Source organism: Myotis myotis, unplaced genomic scaffold (genome assembly GCF_014108235.1).
Source record: "Myotis myotis isolate mMyoMyo1 unplaced genomic scaffold, mMyoMyo1.p scaffold_m19_p_8, whole genome shotgun sequence".
NCBI lineage: Eukaryota > Metazoa > Chordata > Mammalia > Chiroptera > Vespertilionidae > Myotis > Myotis myotis.
In genome coordinates this window covers 29,582,146-29,602,095 of record NW_023416390.1, presented here as the reverse complement: position 1 = coordinate 29,602,095, position 19,950 = coordinate 29,582,146, and the positions used below count along the sequence as shown (strand labels likewise).

Below are 19,950 nucleotides of genomic sequence, written 5' to 3'. Positions count from 1 at the left end.
TGTTTTACTTTGTTGTTTATTTACAATCTCTCTCTTTGGATTGGACTTCAGACTATTCAGAAAGGTATGTAAACTATAAAATGATCTACTTAGAGGAAAATAGATGTGAAGACTAAGGCAAAGGAGAAGTATTGATCCAATAGGAAAGTAAATCTAGGTTCAAGTTATGAATGACCAGAGGAAGACCTGAATACCAGCTGAAGACAGGAATCCTATGGGATAAGTGTTGTCGCATATCTGTTGTATCATTTTAGATCTTTCAACAGTTAAATTTTAAAATTCACAACATAAATAATAGAATCTTTCAGTCATAGCACATCTCCTTTTATTTTTTGCCTATTATTGAAGGGAGGTTGAACAGGAAACAAAGTTATAAAAATTATAAACTACTTGCCCAAAGTCAGGGAGGTAGACGAACCAGGAATAGCATCTGAGCCAGCAATACAGGGTTTCCTCTTGCTGTCTACACCAAGCATGTCAAACTCAAAGGCTAACATGGGCCAAATAAGGTTTAAGTTTATGTGGGAGCAAAAAAATAAAAGCTCCAATTTTCATAGAAATGTAGGTTTATTTCGATAGACATGCTGAATACAAAAGGCTGAAATAAATGAGTAATTGTTAACATAAAATAATAGAACATTTTAATAGAAATTAATATTTTTTTCTTGAACATTAACTTACCAGACACTGAATAACTACACAAATTAATAAGCTTAGCACAAATAAACTTATTTTTCTTGTTCTCTGAAAGCGAAATATTTCCTGTTGTGCACACCAAACAAGTCAGTCCAAGACTAATGACATGGCAATTGGCTGCTAAAATATTGGCTGCTAGTATTAGTGGAGAGAAATGGTGTGCCTGCACATAAGGCGCGTAAGGGAAATGAATACGACAAAATTATAATAATCAGTCATTAGTGAACGTTGTAGTTTGTTATTCATAATTATATATAACAGCATATTGTAAAAGTTAAGTTACAAAATTTTTATTAAGACATTTCGTACATACTGTTATATTGGCTGGGCCACAATAATAGTTGTAGTGGACCACATGTAGTTGTGGTCCACGAGTTTGACGTGGTTGGTCTACACGGTTGTCTGTGGTTCACTTTTGATATTTTGTGTGTGTGTTTGTGTGTGTGTGTGTGTGTGTATGTATGTATGTATGTATGTGTGTACAGGTCGAGTCCTGAAATCAAATGATCTGTGCTCAATTTTCAACTCTTTAGTTAATTAGCTGGCCCAACTTGGTCAATGTAATCACCCTCTCTGTATCTAATTTTCCTCAAATATAAAGTAGGAATAACAATAGCAATGAGGATAACTGCATTTTGCAGAGCCCTTAGAATGGGGCCTGGCATTTATTGAATGCTCAATAAATTGTTCATGATGAAGACGATAGTGATGATGACAGTAACAGACTTAGTTCTCTAACTAGTTTGTCGTTTCCTAGAGCACATGAACTATAGCTATATGCCTCTGTATGTGCAATGCCAACCTGTTCACACAGCCATTATTCAGTGAATATTGTTTGTCCTCCAGGATAATCAGTTGAATATAGTAAGCATCAAATAAATATTTGTGGAGTTCTGAAAACAACGTTTAAGGAAGACTGCTCTGAAAATAGTTGGAGGAACACCTAGAGAAGGACTGGATGGATGTTATGGGCTAAATTGTATTCCTATAAAATTCATATGCTGAAGTCCTAACCTACAGTACCTCAGAATGTGATTGTATATGGAGACTGGGCTTTAAAGAGGAGATTAAGGGTAAAATGAGGTCCTATGGGTGGGCTCTCATCCAATATGACTGGTTCCTTTCAAAAAGAAGAGATTAGGACATAGACATGCACGGAGTGAGCAGACAGCCATCTATAAGTCAGGGTGAGAGGCCGTCAAAGAAACCAACCCTGCCAGCACCTTAATTTTGGAGTTATTAGCCTTCAGAATTGTGAAAAAAATAACTTTCTGTCATTTAAGCCACTCAGTCTGTGGTGCTTTGTGTGGTAGCTTCAGCAGATGAATACAGGTAGAGTAGGAAAGAAGCCCACCAGTGTTGATTAGCATTTCAGAATGGCATGGAATCACTTGAAGCAGGATCATGACACTGGGGATTTGTGGTTCACATGGGACTGAAACTTAGGTCCATTAAACCTAGGTGTTGAAGAGACCTTTGGAGATCAATCCCTTCAAATCCCTGTTCAGTGTATGAATGCTCCCCACATCCCCTTTCTCAGAATGTCCTTTGAGCTCTGCTTCTCATACTTTGTAACTAAATTCTTTGAATTTCTGAATATCTTAAATTGTAAGAATGTCTTTACAATGAGACCAAATCTGCTTCCCTCTGCCTCTGTATGACCTTGATCAAGCTATCAAAATTCTCTGGTCTATCAGTAGAGAAAGAGAAAAATAATATTGATTTTGCAAGACTGTTGGGAGGATTAAGTGAATCCTTGTGTGGTGCTTGGCATATGGCGGGGTTTTCTTCAATAAATGATGGTTTTGTACCCTGCCGTATCCCCATTGGATTTCTACTTGTAGAGAAAGTTACCACTGGTTGTTCATCTCGGCTTTACATTTAAAAATGTAATTCAGAATGAGTTTTCCACCTGAGTTCACCTGAGGAAGATGCTGGGAAGGATCTCTATTCTTCAATGAGTCCTTCTCATCAATAACTTATGCATCAAAATGCCCATTTTATTAAAGCCTTTTTCTTACCATTTTCTTTTGGTATAATAATGGAATTTTAAAGTGAGAAAGTAGAATGATATGTCATCTACTTGTGGGATCAGGCTATTTTCAGGGAAATTCAATAAAAGATGAGTTTGCAGTGACATTCATTTTTTCAAAGTTGAAACTAGACTTTTGTGAATGGATTGGAATGTTGCAACAAACACAGATGGCCGTGACTTGAAGAGGGAGGCTGACTGCATGGAAATCTTATGCCTAATTATGGCCATGCTCAGAGTGCTGAGAACACATAAGTTGGCAGAATGTGGTTGGAAATGGCGTTTGAACATCTCCATTTTTCCCATGCATACATCCAATTTTTAGGAAGAAAGGCCTTTACAACATTTCCTGAAAGACATTTACTTTTTTCTCCCCCGAGTAACAAAGTGAACTTCAATGTCCTTTGAAAGTAGAGAGTGGGACTGTCATTCATTATTGTTTCTTTTTTTTTTTTTTTTTTTTTTATCTCTTACCCCCCTACCTCCTGCCCCGCAACCCTCCCCGGCCTTCCTGCTGCAGTTTGACAATCTGTTCGAGGCAGCTCTGCCTCTGTATCTATTATTGTTCAAAAGTTTATAATGGTCTCTATTATCCATGAATGAGTGAGATCATGTGGTATTTTTCCTTCATTGACTGGCTTATTTCACTTAGCATAATGCTCTCCAGTTCCATCCATGACGTTGCAAATGGTAAGAGTTCTTTCCTTTTTAGAGGAGCATAGTATTCCATCGTGTAGATGTACCACAGTTTTCTAATCCATTCATCTACTGATGGGCACTTAGGCTGTTTCCAGATCTTAGCTATGGTGAATTGTGCTGCTATGAACATAGGGGTGCATATATCCTTTCTGATTGGTGTTTCTGGTTTCTTGGGATATATTCCTAGAAGTGGGATCACAGGGTCAAATGGGAGTTCCATTTTCAGTTTTTTAAGGAAACTCCATACTGTCTTCCATAGTGGCTGCACCAGTCTGCATTCCCACCAGCAGTGCACAAGTGTTCCTTTTTCTCCACATCCTCTCCAGCACTTGTCGTTTGTTGATTTGTTGATGATAGCCAGTCTGACAGGTGTGAGATGGTACCTCATTGTTGTTTTGATTTGCATCTCTCGGATGATTAGTGACTTTGAGCATGTTTTCATATGTCTCTTGGCTTTCTGAATGTCCTCTTTTGAAAGGTGTCTATTTAGGTCCTTTGCCCATTTTTTGATTGGATTGTTTATCTTCCTTTTGTTAAGTTGTATGAGTTCCCTATAAATTTTGGAGATTAGGCCCTTATCGGATATGACATTGGCAAATATGTTTTCCCACACAGTGGGTTTTCTAGTTGTTTTGTTGATGGTTTCTTTTGCTGTGCAGAAGCTTTTTATTTTGATGTAGTCCCATTTGTTCATTTTCTCTTTAGTTTCAAGTGCCCTAGGAGCTGTATCAGTGAAGAAATTGCTTCGGCATATGTCTGAGATTTTGTTGCCTTTGGATTCTTCTAGAATTTTTATGGTTTCCTGTCATACATTTAAGTCCTTTATCCATTTTGAGTTTATTTTTGTGTATGGTGTAAGTTGGTGGTCTAGTTTCATTTTCTTGCATATATCTGTCCAATTTTCCCAGCACCATTTATTGAAGAGACTATCTTGGCTCCATTGTATGTTCTTGCCTCCTTTGTCAAATATTAATTGAGCATATTGGTTCGGGCCGATTTCTGGGCTCTCTATTCTATTCCATTGATCTATATGCCTATTCTTGTGCCAGTACCAGGCAGTTTTGAGAACAGTGGCTTTGTAATACATCTTGATATCTGGTATTGAGATCCCACCTACTTTGGTCTTTTTCAGGATTGCTGCAGCTATTCGAGGTCTTTTTTTATTCCAGATGAATTTTTGGAGAGTTCGTTCTAGATCTCTGAAGTATGCCGTTGGTATTTTAATGGGAAGTGCATTGAATTTATAGATTGCTTTGGGTAGTATGGACATTTTAATGATGTTGATTCTACCAATCCATGAACACGGTATGTTCTTCCATCTGTTTATGTCTTCCTCTATATCTTTTTTCAACGTCCTGTAGTTTTCTGAGTAGAGGTCTTTTACCTCTTTAGTTAAGTTTATTCCTAGGTAGCTTAATTTTTTTGGTGCGATGGTAAACGGGATTGTTTTTATAATCTCTCTTTCTGAAAGTTCACTATTGGTGTATAGAAATGCCTCGGATTTCTTGGGGTTAATTTTGTATCCTGCTACATTGCCAAATTCATGTATTAAGTCCAGTAGCTTTTTGATGGAGTCTCTAGGGTTTTGTATGTATAATATCATGTCGTCTGCAAATAAGGACAGTTTTACTTCCTCTTTTCCAATTTGGATGCCTTTTATTTCTTCTTCTTGCCGAATTGCAATGGCTAACACTTCCAGTACTATGTTGAACAGGAGTGGTGAGAGGGGGCATCCCTGTCTTGTTCCTGTTCTTAGGGGAAATGGTGTTAGTTTTTGTCCATTGAGTATGATGTTGGCTGTGGGCCTGTCATATATGGCTTTTATTATGTTGAGGTATGATCCTTCTACTCCCACCTTGCTGAGAGCTTTTATCAAAAATGGGTGTTGAATTTTGTCAAATGCTTTTTCTGCATCAATTGATATGACCATGTGGTTTTTTTCTTTCAATTTGTTTATGTGATGTATCACGTTTATTGATTTGCGGATATTGTACCATCCTTGCATCCCTGGGATAAATCCTACTTGGTCATGGTGTATGATCTTTCTGATGTACTGCTGGATCCGATTTGCTAAGATTTTGTTGAGGATTTTGGCATCTATGTTCATGAGGGATCTTGGCCTGTAATTCTCTTTCATTGTGTTGTCTTTACCTGGTTTTGGTATTAGGGTGATGCTGGCTTCATAGAATGAGCTTGGAAGTGTTCCTTCCTCTTGAATTTTTTGTAGTAGTCTGAGGAGGATAGGTTTCAGTTCTTCCTTGAATGTTTGGTAAAACTCCCCTGTGAAGCCGTCTGGTCCTGGGCTTTTGTTTGCTGGAAGCTTTTTGATGACTGCTTCAATTTCTTCCATAGTTATTGGCCTGTTGAGATTTTTAGATTCTTCCTGATTGAGTTTTGGAATGTTGTATTTTTCTAGGAATTTGTCCATTTCCTCCAGGTTGTCTAGTTTGTTGGAGTAGAGCTGTCCATAGTATTTTTTAACAATCATTTGTATTTCTGTGGGGTCTGTTGTTATTTCGCCTCTATCGTTTCTGATTTTGTTTATTTGGGTCCTCTCTCTTTGCTTCTTGGTGAGTCTGGCTAGAGGTTTGTCAATCTTGTTTATCCTTTCAAAGAACCAGCTCTTGGTTTCATTGATTTTCTGTATTGTTTTTTTGGTCTCTATGTCATTTATTTCTGCTCTAATCTTTATTATCTCCTTCCTTCTGCTCACTCTGGGGTTTTCTTGTTGCTCTCTTTCTAATTCTTTGAGTTGTAGAGTTAGATGATTTACTACCATTTTTTCTTGTTTGTTGAGATAGGCCTGTAGAGCTATAAACTTCCCTCTCAGGACTGCTTTCATTGTGTCCCATAGGTTTTGGATTGTTGTGTTTTCATTGTCATTAGTTTCCAGGATGTTTCGAATTTCTTCTTTGATTTCATTGGTAACCCAATCAATATTTAATAGCATGCTATTCAGCTTCCAGGTGTTTGAGTATTTTGGGTTGTTTTTATTGTAGTTTATTTCTAATATTATGCCATCGTGGTCTGCGAAGACGCTTTTTATGATTTCAATTTTCTTGAATTTGGGGATACTTTGCTTGTGACCCAATATATGGTCTATTTTTGAATATGTCCTATGAGCATTTGAGTAGAATGTATATTCCCTGGCTTTCGGGTGAAGTGTTCTGAAGATGTCTATTAAGTCCATCTGATCTAGTGAGTCATTTAGGATTGCTGTATCTTTGCTGATTATTTGTCTAGAGGACTTATCCAGTGCTGTCAGTGGTGTATTAAAGTCCCCTACTATGATTGTATTGTTGTCGATGTCTCCTTTGATATCTTCCAGGAGTTTTTTTATGAATTTGGGTGCTCCTGCATTGGGTGCATATATGTTTACCAGGATTATATCTTCTTGTTGTATTGATCCCTTTAGTATTATGAAGTGGCCTTCCTTATCTCTTGTTATGGCCTTCACTTTGAGGTCTATTTTGTCCGATATAAGTATTGCTACCCCAGCTTTCTTTTCCTTTCCATTTGCCTGAAAGATATTTTTCCATCCTTTCACTTTCAGTCTGTGTGAGTCCCTTCTAATGAGGTGGGTTTCTTGTAGACAGCAGATGTATGGGTCATGTTTTTTTATCCATTCAGCCACTCAATGTCTTTTGTTTGGAGCATTTAGTCCGTTTACGTTTAAAGTTATTATTGAAAGGTACTTGTTTGTAGGCATTTCTGTTTTTGTGTGGCTGTTTTCTTTCTGAGCTTTTTATTTCTTATTTTTATACCAGTCCCTTTAGCATTCCTTGCATTGCTGGCTTGGTGGAGATAAACTCCCTTAGCCTTTTTTTGTCTGTGAAGCTTCTTATTTCCCCTTCAAGTTTGAATGATAGCCTTGCTGGATAGAGTATTCTTGGATTCAGTCCTTTGCTTGACATCACTTTTTAAATTTCCGTCCATTCTTTTCTGGCCTGATGTGTTTCTGTTGAGAAATCATTTGACAATCTAATGGGAGATCCCTTGTATGTAACTTTCCGTCTCTCTCTTGCAGCCTGTAAGATTCTCTCTTTGTCCTGAACATTTGCCATGGTAATTATGATGTGTCTTGGTGTGGGTCTTTTTGGGTTCACCTTGTTTGGGACTCTCTGGGCTTGTGTGACTTTTTTCTTCCCCACCTCAGGGAAGTTTTCTGATATTATTTCTTCTAATAGGTTTTCTAATCCTTGTTCATCCTTCTGTTGTTCTGGTACCCCTATTATTCGTATGTTGTTTCGTTTCATGTTGTCCCAAAGCTCCCTTAGGCTCTCCTCCTGTCTTTTCATTTTTTTCTCCAATTGCAGTACGTTTTGGGTGTGTTTTGCTTCCTTGTCTTCTAAATCACTAATTCGGTCCTCCGCTTCTCCTAGTCTACTGTTGATACTTTCAATGGAGTTTTTCATTGCAGCTATATCACTCTTCATTTCTACTTGGGTCTTACTTAAGTTGTTGATTTTTTCATCTGTTTCTTCTAGCTTCTTGCTGAGGTTGTCGATTTTTTCCTCCATCCGGTTTATGCACTCTAGGACCCTTATTCTGAATTCTTTTTCTGTCATGTTGCATGCCTCTGTATTACTTAGCTGCTTTTCTGGAGAGTCCTCCTTCTCTTTCCTTTGGGGGTTTCTTTGTCTACCCATGTTTGATCTCACTGACATACCTAGACGTTGAGTCGTTCAGTGGCTGCTCCCTTGGTGGCAGTGACTCCTTGGTCTGCGGTTGCTCTTCGGGCAGTTGCGGTAGCAGCTGCTCTTCAGTTGGCAGCAACTCCTCTGGTGGGTGCTGTTCACAGCTGTGGTGGCTCTTCTGGCTGGTGGGGCGAGGTTTCACGTACAGCTGCTGTTCCTCAGCAGAGGGTGTGGTGCTCAGGAGGTTGCTGTTGCTTGGATCTGCTGTGTTGATTTAAAGGCACAAAATACAACACAACAAGGCACCACGTACCAGGCACTATACACAAATATATTCACGATATTAATAACCCCAAATAAAGGTGACCACCTGAATTAAGAGAATTAGGGGATAAGGAAGAAGGAAGAGAAAAAGAGAAAAGAGAAAAAAGAAAAGAAAATTAGGGACCAAAAAAAGGAGTGCAAAAATGAAATTGGGAAAAAGGAGGGGGGAAAGTAAAAGCGAGAAAAGAAAGGAAAAGAAAAAAAAAGAGCGAAAAGAGAGAATGAAGTGGAAGAGGGGAAGAGACTTTTTTATATGAGGAGAATACTCCTATAGAACAGCCATTAATCCCAACAAATTCCAGCAACAGCTCCCTGGAGATGAATGCAAACTAGAAACAACCAATAATATAACGATGAAAATAGAATGGAGAACACTAATCCCAAAATAAAATAAAGAGAAAATAAAATGGCACTTTAAAAAAAAATGGTAAAATGGTAGCAGTAATAATACTGGTTAAAAATAAGAAGGTAGTAATTAAAAGGGTAAAATCAGGTGATAGAAAAAAGAAGAAAAAAAGAAAAAAAAAGAAGAAGAGGAAAAGAAAAAAAAAGAAAAAAAAAGAAAAAAAAATTGGTTTCTTAGTTAAAAGGTGAAAAAAGAAAAAAAAAAATATTGCAGTAGTGAAGGTCCTTCGGTTCTTCTATTCTTCAGTGTGGCTCGCCTTAGACCTGCCAGGTATTCAGGAGAGTGTTGAGTTTCCCTGCGATACACTGTTCCTCTGTGTTGTAAACCACAGTCCTTATTTTAAAGCAAGCCGCATTTGTTTCCCAGACTGCCTTATTTTGTGTTTAGCAAAGAGTCAGTTTGTGGGTCAGCCTCTGGGTGGCAGTGTTCTGGGGTTGGCCTCTGAGGCTATAGGGCCTCTCTGTCCAGTGGAAGTTCACTGCCCAGAGCTGGCTGCGTAAGAGTTACCAGTGCTGTGTTGTTGCTGGGATTGAAAATCCCTCTATAGGCCAGACCCTGTTAACTCCCAGGGACTGATCAGGTTATTTTAATCCTTGATCTCCTACAGGGTGGAATCTGGGTGTGGCTGTGCTCCTTGCCTGGGGGCTGGGGGGAGGAGTCTCACTCTCCGGAGAGAATGGCTGCCTCAGCCCTGGGCTCAGGGGTGTCTCAGCACTCAACTCGCTGCCACCTCTCCCGGCGCCCCCTCTCTCCTCAGTCTCTCCCCAGATTCCACTCCTCCGCACACTCTCCCTCTCTTCAGCACAGGTGAGTGTCTGTATCCGAAATGTCCCATGAACAGGGTTCAGTGAAAACAAACAAACCAACGCCGGCCGCGGAAACGGGGAAGGCTTGGTTTCTGTAAGCTTCTTCTCTTACCGGGACTGCATGGTCTGGTCAGCTCTTCAGGCTGCCCCCTTTAGGCTCAGTCCTCTGTGATCACAGACCGAGCTCTCAATTCCCCCGGCAGCGCCAGGAATCCCGCGGTTCTCCTTTCCCCCGTCAGGGGCTGTGCCTGTCCCAAGGGACGCGGCTGTCTGCCACGTGGTCTCCCTCCGACTCTCTGGGCTCAGAGGTCTGGCAAACTTTCCTGTCCAAATCCCTGGTTTTTTTACCTTTCCAGGGGAGTTCTGCTCTTCCCGGCTGCAAACCGTCTTGCCAGCTGAGGAATTTCGCCAATTCGGGGTGGATGTTACTAGTTTCAGCTGCTCACTCCATTTGCTCAGGGACACGACCTGGGACACGTCTGCCTATACCGCCGCCATCTTTCAGATCCTATCTCATTATTGTTTCTATTATTGAGAATTTAACATTTAAGCCAGAGAAATGAATTCTACGAATTCATGAATGTCAAGTCTTGAATTTAATGTTTAGATGATCTGCGTGTTTCTAAGCCTTTTTTTTTTTTTAAAAAAAATAAGCTGCTACATTTGCAATTAATGAACCCAAGTAGAAGAGCAATGGTATGTCTACTGTCTAATGGGAAAATAAGGTTATAAGCAATGAAAGTATGTTGTTTAAATTACATGTGTAATGAATAGAAAAAGACCCAGTTAATAGGCAAGAATTTGAAAAATGTAATTTATACCCAGTTTCCTTTGAGATGGCTCACCGGGTCCCAACAGGAGGTAACGATTTTTCTTTGTGGCTGGAGTCTAGGTGTGGCAGTGTGGCCCGGCCTCAGGGAAAGGTTTTCATAACTTTCACATCATAAATAGAATTTTCATATAATGTCTTAAATTTTGCATCTAATTCTTTTTGTTTCTTGAAATACGTAATCTGGGTTTAGCAAAAGGCATAAAAGAGCATGCTAGATTGATTTGATCCTTTAGTTATAGCTCACCTATGCGGAATCAAATGAAAGAGTATGCTATGCTTACTGCTTTTTATCTAGATTTTAGTGTTCTTCAACTTGGTAATTTCAGACCTGAATGACTACCCAGTCTGGTTCCCATGTCCGGTCTAGGAGTTGTGGTAATAGGTCTCTGGCTAAGGATACTGGAATGATGCATTTGTGGCCTCTGTCTCCACTGGTTCAGGGTTAATGCATTTGGGGTGATGGGACAACTGGAGCTACAATGTGACTGATGCTGCATTGTTATATGAGTTGGTCGGGCCTCACTGCCTTCCTTTCCCAAAGTCTGCATAGAACAATATAAGCTCTAGGTGAAGGGGGCCACAGAAAGCCCCTACTTGGGACACTTTCTTCCTGGACAATTGCACCTGGAGCTCATCCATTAACCAGGAGCAAAAACATTCCAGAGCTTTCCTAAGTTAGGAAAAGTTCTACTTCTCAGCTTTACAGACTCTACTTCTTGACCTTGCCAGTGTATGGTGAGCTAGTTTCGAGATGTCTTCTGCACTTTTACCCATAGGCTCTAGAGCAGGGGTGGGCAAACTTTTTGACTCGAGGGCCACAATGGGTTCTTAAACTGGACCGGAGGGCCGGAACAAAAGCATGGATGGAGTGTTTGTGTGAACTAATATAAATTCAAAGTAAACATCATTACATAAAAGGGTACAGTCTTTTTATTCAATAGTTTTATTCATTTCAAACGGGCCAGATCCGGCCCGCGGGCTGTAGTTTGCCCACGGCTGCTCTAGAGCATAAGCAGGAATTGCTGTCCCCATCGAGGTCTGCACTGGCTGTGCCTTACTTGTGACCCCGGAATGCTGGGGAAGCTGAGAGGCAGCTAAGCCTCCCCTTGCGTAGGAATCTTTAAGAAGATTCGGTTGTTCCGAGGGAAATGTGCTCAGTTATGTGATTTGTGTTGCCCACAGGAGCAAACTCCTGGGTCCCTTAGGATGAGCAGCACTTTTCCTGGCACTTCGATATGAAATAAGTTTCTGGAGTGGGACTTCACATAGGGGAACTGGGCGATGTGCACACAATGCTCTCTGCAGCATCTCTGCGGTGAATGCACTAGCAGATTCCGTAGGGAGGAGCTGGACACAGGACACTGAAATGGAATTCTAATGCTTCCAAGTTTTATCTTTCCTTTCATGGGACTTAGCCAGATTCTTAAAATAAAAGCAACAAATTGTTTTATTATAGAAAACTTTAAACATATATAAAATTAATTTGGCAAACCACCATGCCTGCATCACTTAGCTTCAACAATTATCAACTCATTAGCCAGAGTTTTGACCTTGCAGATGTTCAGACATTTAATTATGAATAGCCCAGATGTTGTTTGGACCATACTGGCCCATAATGGAAATTGAAATTGGCCTACAAAGTCTGTTAGCCAGGAGTGGTTTAAAGAAAAATTTCCCCCATTTTCAGAGGTATTTGGGCCTCATTAGTCACCTTTTTGCTTGGGATTGTCCTCCTAATCCTTGTTCTAGTATCGCCTTTAAAATTAACATGTAGTTGAAGAATGTATAAGGGTTATGATGCTATCTTAACAAAACACAAGATCTTTAGAGATAGCAAGGGAGTCGGAGAAGAGGATGCTGTACCTGCACAGGACACCCCTGAAAGTCTACCTGTAGGCATCCTATTAAAGAGACAGCCTCATTCAACAAACATGACGTCTATTATGCATGAGTAACTAAAGTCCTAGATGTGAAGGATCTCCAATTCTGGTGAAGTTTCCAAATCTGTGCATGAGTGATTAAGCTTTCAATCCTCAGGAAGGATATTTTTATTCCATTTTGACACCTTATTTGAATAAATTTGGTATTGTTCTTAAAGCTACAGGAAATTTGAATCAGTGAACTCTAAGGACAGGCAATCATGCTGGCAAGGAAGGCAGCCAGACAGCAGAGTGGAGGTAGAAAAATGACTTATATTTGGAGCAGGATCTAAAATACTACAGTTGTGGGGGGGTAATTTTAGAGTTAGGGTGAAGAGCACCCCCACGTGCCTTTATGGTATGCAGAGACCATCACAGGGATGATGGGACGGCATGCAGCTGAGAGTGGGAAAGGACTTACAATCAGATGGTAATGGCTTTAAGGCTTGACCTTATACTTGCCTACTGGGACACCTTCAATAATTTATCTGACTTCTGTCAAGTCTGTTCTCAACTCTTAAAAAGGATCTGACAATACCCACCTGACAGATGTGGTGAAGATTAATGAGGTAATTGAATGTAAGTAAGCCCTGTGAACAATGAGATTCAGTGTCTGGTCAGCTGGGATTTTATGTTGATACTGATGTCACTGGGATAGCAGAAAAATATAACTGTATTTTCTGTAGTTTGTTTAAGGGACAAAGCAAAATAAATTCTTATTCTTAAAGATAGAAATAAAGCTCCTCAGAAAACTTATCTCTCTGGGATTATTTGTTCAAAATAATTAGGCTTTACTGAGAGGTGAAAATTATAGAGAATGAGACAGAAAAGTAAGTTGGGGCCAGATTATCAAGGGCCCTGTGTGCTTTGAGAAAGAGTTTTGATTATTTATTTATACATTTGGCTGTGTTTTTTATAGAGTATTGAAATATAAAAATATAGAACAAAAGTCTGTGTCAGAAGATATAAGTTAGAAAGCAGTTTCTGAGTTGGAAAAGGGAAATTGATAGGTCACAGAGCCCTAGGCAGCTGCTAAAGTTGAATCTTGAGCAGACTGAAAGCTCACTTCAGCCAAATCAAATAGGAAAAAAAAGGACAGTCACATGACCTGCACTGTTCATGAGAACCAAGCATCGGTTCTCATGACTAGCAAAATTGTTACTGGCTCTGAAATGAGTGCATTTTCTTGGATAGAGCTTTATAATAAATGGGGCACAAAAAATGTAGGTATATAATTTTCTCATCAATGGCCTCAGAGTAAGTGCAATGGTAGGTTTAGTAGGGATGTTTTGGACAGGACCCTTTGCTATTTAGTTGAGAGCATAAGGTGAAATAGCAACCCAGTGGAAACAACTCACTTTCAACTCAGTGAAGGAGCAAGAGGGAGCAGAGACTGTGGCACAGGATTCAGTTTTCTGATGGTTGGGTTTACTAGCAAAACCTGGAAAATGTGGAGGAAGAGTTGAGTTCTATGTAGGTACAATTCTTCAAAAACATCGGTCCTTCCCACTAGACTTAGATTGAGATAAAAGTCAACTTATATTCCACCATCTCTATTCATTATATCAGTTTACATTTCTTCATAGCACTTACCCCTATGTGACAGGGTATTATGCATTTCTTAGGATATAAGCTAGAACATGAGCTCTATGAGAACAGAGACTGTCTCCTTCAGTCCTTCCCCACACCCCTAATACTCACAGTACTGCTTGGCATATGGTAGGGTGCAAAAACTGTTTGTGAGTAGGATTAAAGAATAAAAATTGGACCTCCAGCTTCTGTTAAATTATCTGGTAAGAGCCAGTTATGCTATAATGCTGAATAAATACTTGGAAGATCATCTCAGATGGTAGCGCTAACATAATATGATAATTGAAGAAGTAAAGTTTGCCTGAATAAATGGCTATCAACTTCTGCCATTTATCTCACTGCTGTGGGATTACTTTCAGTCAGGATTAGGGTGTTAGAAGAATAAAATCAACTATAGTAATGAAACAAGGTCATGTAATATAAAGCAACATTAATGTGTACAATATAATATTGGGTCTTTGGGGGCACATGAACCATGGTTTCCAACATTTTACACCAGGCTGGAATCCTTACTGTGGCTTACAAAGCTCTCTATCAGGGTCTTCAACCTGAGCACTATTACATTTGTGCCAGAAAATTCCTTGTTCTGAGGTCTGTTCTGTGCATTGTGGGATATTTAGCAGCATCCTTATCTCTAGTTACTAGACGCCTGTAGCAAGCCCCCAGTGTGACAACAAAAAATGTCTCCAGACATCCATCACCAAATGTCTGGAGGGTGAGGTGGTCCCCCATTGAGAAGCACTGCCCTGAGCCAATCTGAGCCTCACCCCAATTACCCTCTTCTCTCATGTCCCACAACTGTCCCCGCCCTTTGCTTTATTCCAGCCACACTGGCTTCCTGGCTCTTTTTGGCTGGGCTAGGCTCCCCCTTGGTGTCTTTTCAGTGACCATCCCCTTTACCTAGAATATCTTTCCTGGGACTCCTCCATGGTGCATCCCTTCACCTCTGTCAGGTCTTTGCCCCATTACCACCTTCTCAGCATGCCCTCCACAACCTTCGCCGTTTCTCTTCCCTGCCCCGACTTTACTTTTCCCCATAGCACTATCACCTAATTTACTGCCCTAGTACTTGTTCATTTTGTGTGTGGTCAGTCACTCCCAGTGGAGTACACGCCGCATGGAAGAGTCTTGTCCACATTTGTGTCTCTAGCTCCTAGAGCAGTGCCTGGTGTACAGTTAAGTGCTCACTTTGTTGAGTGAGTGAATAAATGAATGCAGGGAGGACTAACACTTTTTTCACCTAGAACTTTTCAAAGTAATCTTTTTAACCATGATCTGAAAACATTTAATTAATATACAAATGGAATGTTTGACCCCAAGCTCTTGAGGAAAATTGAGATTCTGCATTGGGTTTTTAAATTAATCTCTGAGAGTCACTTTACATTTTACTTGAGATAGACTTTTATATATGAATATACAATAATTTTTCAGGGAAGTACTGTTCTGTAATTTTGCTAAGCTACTAATTTGAAGTTAGTTTGTTTTGTCTCTTGTGCTGGTTAAGTTAATCTGAACTAGGTCAGCGATGCCATTACCATCAGTGGGTTAAATATCTCCAGCTTGGTATAACAGTTTATAACTTTCAGTGACAAACAGTTTTCCACAACAAATATGCTAAAAACATACTTTCTTAATGTATATTCATGGCTTCTTATAAGTCAACAGCCTAGGAACTATAAAAAGAAACCTTTTAATATTTATGGGAAAGCTCCTTATTGTTAGAAAATAGACTAGGAAGAAGTTTAACTTTATGAATGACATGATACAGAATACACAAAATTTTAACTAAAATTTTATGTTCAAGGGTCTGTAAACATTTTTCTTCATCTTTCTCATCCAGTTAAAAGTTTAAGAATCAATTCGGTGATAGCAATTGTTTCAACAGTCTCTTAAAAATTTCTTAATGCTCTGGCTGGCTTGGCTCAGTGGATAGGGCATCGGCCTGTAGACTGAAGGGTTGTGGGTTCGATTCTGGTCAAGGGCATATGCCTGGGTTGCAGGCTCGATCCCCAGTAGGGGGCGTGCAGGGGGCAGCCGATCAGTGATTCTCTATCATCATTGATGTTTCTATCTCTCTCTCCCTCTCCCTTTCTCTCTGAAATCAATAAAAATATATTAAAAATTGTTTTTCGAGGTTCCTGCTTAAAACAAAATAAAACAAAATGTATGGCTTTTGTTTTATCTTTAAATCAATCAAAATGAAATCAAAGATATTTGATTTGTGGCTTTTAATAATTTACTTTCATAAGCAACATAGTTTACATGGAATTCACCAGATAAATTATATGTAAAATGTAATCCACAAATAACCAAATAAATTTATCTGCAGTATGGAACATCTGACTACCAACCAAGTAAATTTTATAGGACATCTGCTGAAAATAATGACCCCTAGTAATTGATTAAGATACTGAGACCCACTTTGGAATTGTATGCATTGGGCATGCCCGTGTTTACATATCAAAGGTGGTCACAAATCTCCAGATACACAAAGGGTTCCAGACACATCCCCTGTAAATAGCAATGGTGTACTCTGTTGTACATGTGCACAAGGACAAGATGTTCCTTGAAAGTCCTAGAAAAGCAGTTTCCTATTTAAAAGGTGGCCTTTCTAATAGTCCTTGATGTAGCTTCTCCCAGCTTTCAACCACAAAGTCCATGCAAATGCATATAAAAGGAAAACACTCAGGATTTCATGAAAAAACCAGAGAGGAAGCCAACTATTGCTGGAATGCAGAGGGAACCTCCACTGGCCACAGAGAGGTGTGAGAGATGACAGAAATAGGAGGCAGAACATTTGGCTCTAACGTAAGAAGAAACAGCCATTGCTTTTATTCCAATTGCTCAGATTTCTAAAATATAATTGAAGAATATAGTCTTAAACTAACGGAGACTTGACTATGCAGATTGCAAGTATTTGGCATACTCCTTTAACTAAAACATATTCAGTTAACAAAGGAAACACACATATAAAATCCGGCAGCTTGGGGCGAGCTGAATGTCATGTTTGACTGGCCTCTTGGTTGGTTGCTGAGGTCAGTGGTGCATCCACTCCTGGTTTAGTCACGGTGACAAGGACCATCCTCTTATGGGGTAAAATGTGACCTCACTGTGCAGGGGACAGTTTTTCTTAGAAAAGGAACCTTTGGGGACAGGACAAGTTAGGTGGGAGTCTTTAGCAGTACGGCTACAATAGAATGATGAAGACATAAAGTGATTTTGCATAATGACCTCTGTGGGTGTTCCTTCCAGGAGTGCAGGTTTGAGTCACTACATAGAAATGCAAATATGCACATATATGTAGGTTAAAAAGAAAAAAAGATAATTTTTAAATTAGGAAGCTATCTAAAAATCATCTTATTTTTTATATAAGTTAAAATAGCATTTGATAAAACTTAATAATCATTCTAGCATTCTACTTAGTGGTAAATTCTACAAACATTTCTTTGAAATCAGAATCATTCTGGAAGAGCCACCAATGTAACCATGATGACTGGAGAAGGGAAAGCGATGTGATCGTTGTTTGTAATTGGTATGCACTTTGGGGTGGGAGTGGAGTTGTTTTATCTAGAAAACATAAGTAAGTCCACTAAAAACTCTCTGACCTGTAGTTAGAGTGCAGGGTGATGTCTGGTAACAGAACTCTAGTATTTTCCATGTCATTAATAATCACTACCTAGTGTGATGGATATTACAAGGAAGGGGTGAGAAAATATCTCGTTAACAAGAGCCACAAAGAAGTCTAAACATACAGCAATAGATTTATCAAGAACTGGACAAGAACTCTAAAACTTGACTGAGAGACAAAAAATATGAAAGAATGAACAAGGCTGTTTTCTCTTTCAGGAGGAAGGAAGGCATTCTGTTGTGCTTGGCTGGGAAGTACCGGGTGGGGATCTGGGTGAACATACCTACACAAGAGGGCAGAGTCTCCAAGTTTAAGGGCAGCAGGCTGGGGACCTGGAGACAGAGGACGGGCCCAGGAGGGGCTGCGGGCAGGGCTGTGGAACAGAGATTTGAACACCTGCCTGCTGTGTGGGGCTTGGAAGAGCTGGACAGGTGCTTTTGTCTGTTTTATTTTGATTTTTTCAGCAGCAAGATTTGCTTATGCAACTCTCCTGTGCTTCTTTCCTCCCCTCTTCATGCAAAGCTGCAGTAACCACCTGCACTGCTCACACAGGCTTTGGAACCAGAGTTACATTTCCTGTAGACTTGCACCCGCCTGAGGGTGGTAAGAAGGAGAGAGAAGGAAAGCTCTGTTTTATTTGGATTTTACACCTGTCTCAGAAATGAACCTTCTCATTAGATTCAGTCCTCTGGGTCTGAGTTACAGTCTTTTGCTAAGAGAAAGTGAATATCATAAACCCCAAAGGCAACAGGTGACTTGAATTGCAGTCTTTGTATTTTCCCCTGCACTCAGCTCATCCGCATGGCTATAGATCGAAGCTAATCTACAGGCTGATTCAGTAAATTCCTTGCTCTGGAAGGTGGTCTGAGGAGGACATTTGATGATGTTTTGTCACAAGAGCTGCCTATGCTGCAGGATTTTATTTGCTTGGAGTAACATCTAATTTAAGGACTGTAATACAATATATCTGCTCTAGCAAAATTGCTATTTTCATGTGAAGTCAACAAAACTGAATTTTTTTCTCCTTAAAATAAAGTTATCCTTTCCACTTCTATTTTAGGAAGATTGAAAATGGTTGAAATAAATATGAGTAAAGAATCATTAAAGCCGAAACCGGTTTGGCTCAGTGGATAAAGCGTCGGCTTGCGGACTGAAAGGTCCCAGGTTCGATTCCGGTCAAGGGCATGTACCTGGGCTGCGGGCACATCCCCAATAGGGATGCGCAGGAGGCAGCTGATCGATGTTTCTCTCTCATCGATGTTTATAACTCTCTATCTCTCTCCCTTCCTCTCTGTAAAAAATCAATAAAATATATTTTTTTAAAAAAAGAATCATTAAAAATGTTTGAAATTAAACTATAGAGATACATATCATTTCTTTTTAAAAAATATGTTTTTATTGCTTTCAGAGGAAGGGAGAGGGAGAGAGAGAAACATCAATGATGAGAGAGAATCATTGATGGGCTGCCTCCTGGTTCATAGGGCGGCACTCAACCATTGAGCAACACCAGCTGGGCCATATATCATCCCTTTTAAAGCTATAGTTTTAATCAGATCATGATATAAGTGATATGAGTGAAAATACTCAGTGTTGGTATAATTATAAAAAGAAGTGGTGCTTTTCAACTTTGAGTTTCACAGCCAAAGCCTACGCTTTAGAGGACTCCAGTAACATACACTGTACATTTGTGTTTTAGGCGACTTTTTCCTGTGACTGTGATGAGCAATACGTGGGGACTTTCTGTGAAGAATTTGATGCCTGCCAGAGGACACCCTGCCAGAACAACGCGAGCTGTGTTGACGCAAAGGAAAAGCAAGACGGCAGCAATTTCACCTGCGTCTGCCTTGCTGGTATGGTTTCCGGAGCTCACCATTATTATATATCACTCTGTAGAACATACGCCCTTATTAGTTAGTGGTTGTTAAACAATACTTGGTCCGGCTGTTGGACAAGGGGACTTCAAGGTCCCATTTGATTCTATCAGTCTGTGCTTTATATAATCGGGGAACAGGAGAAGGAAGTTCCCATAAGGATACACATTCTGCCTCTCGGCTGGATTTCTGACATTTCCATGGTAGCATTCCACCATTTTTGTTTTGGGCTGAGGATATTGATCAAATAGAGGCCTGGATGTTTCAAAAACAATTCTGCAAAATAGGCACTGAGTGTGGGCTGGCGTTGTGCTGGTTGATTATGCTAAATAATAAGAAAAATCCAGTATCAACTACCCAGGTTGTTACGTAAAGCCACCTAATCTTTCTGCTTATGTTAATACCCTTTTGTTCATGTACATTCATTAGACCAAATTCTTGGTACACTCTTCTCCACAATGAGGCAAGGGATTCCTTAATTAGTACAAGGGATTCATGGATACTACATGA

At 39.8% G+C, this 19,950-nt stretch overlaps 1 protein-coding gene across 1 annotated transcript in view; it reads left to right on the top strand.

Moving 5' to 3' along the window:
• The window catches only part of DNER (delta/notch like EGF repeat containing), a 242,977-nt gene that overhangs the window by 147,170 nt on the left and 75,857 nt on the right, over nucleotides 1-19,950 (top strand). Inside the window, exon 6 of the mRNA XM_036320749.1 lies at nucleotides 19,266-19,419. Within this exon, the coding sequence (XP_036176642.1) occupies nucleotides 19,266-19,419 (154 nt within the window). The remainder of the gene's footprint in view (nucleotides 1-19,265; nucleotides 19,420-19,950) is intronic.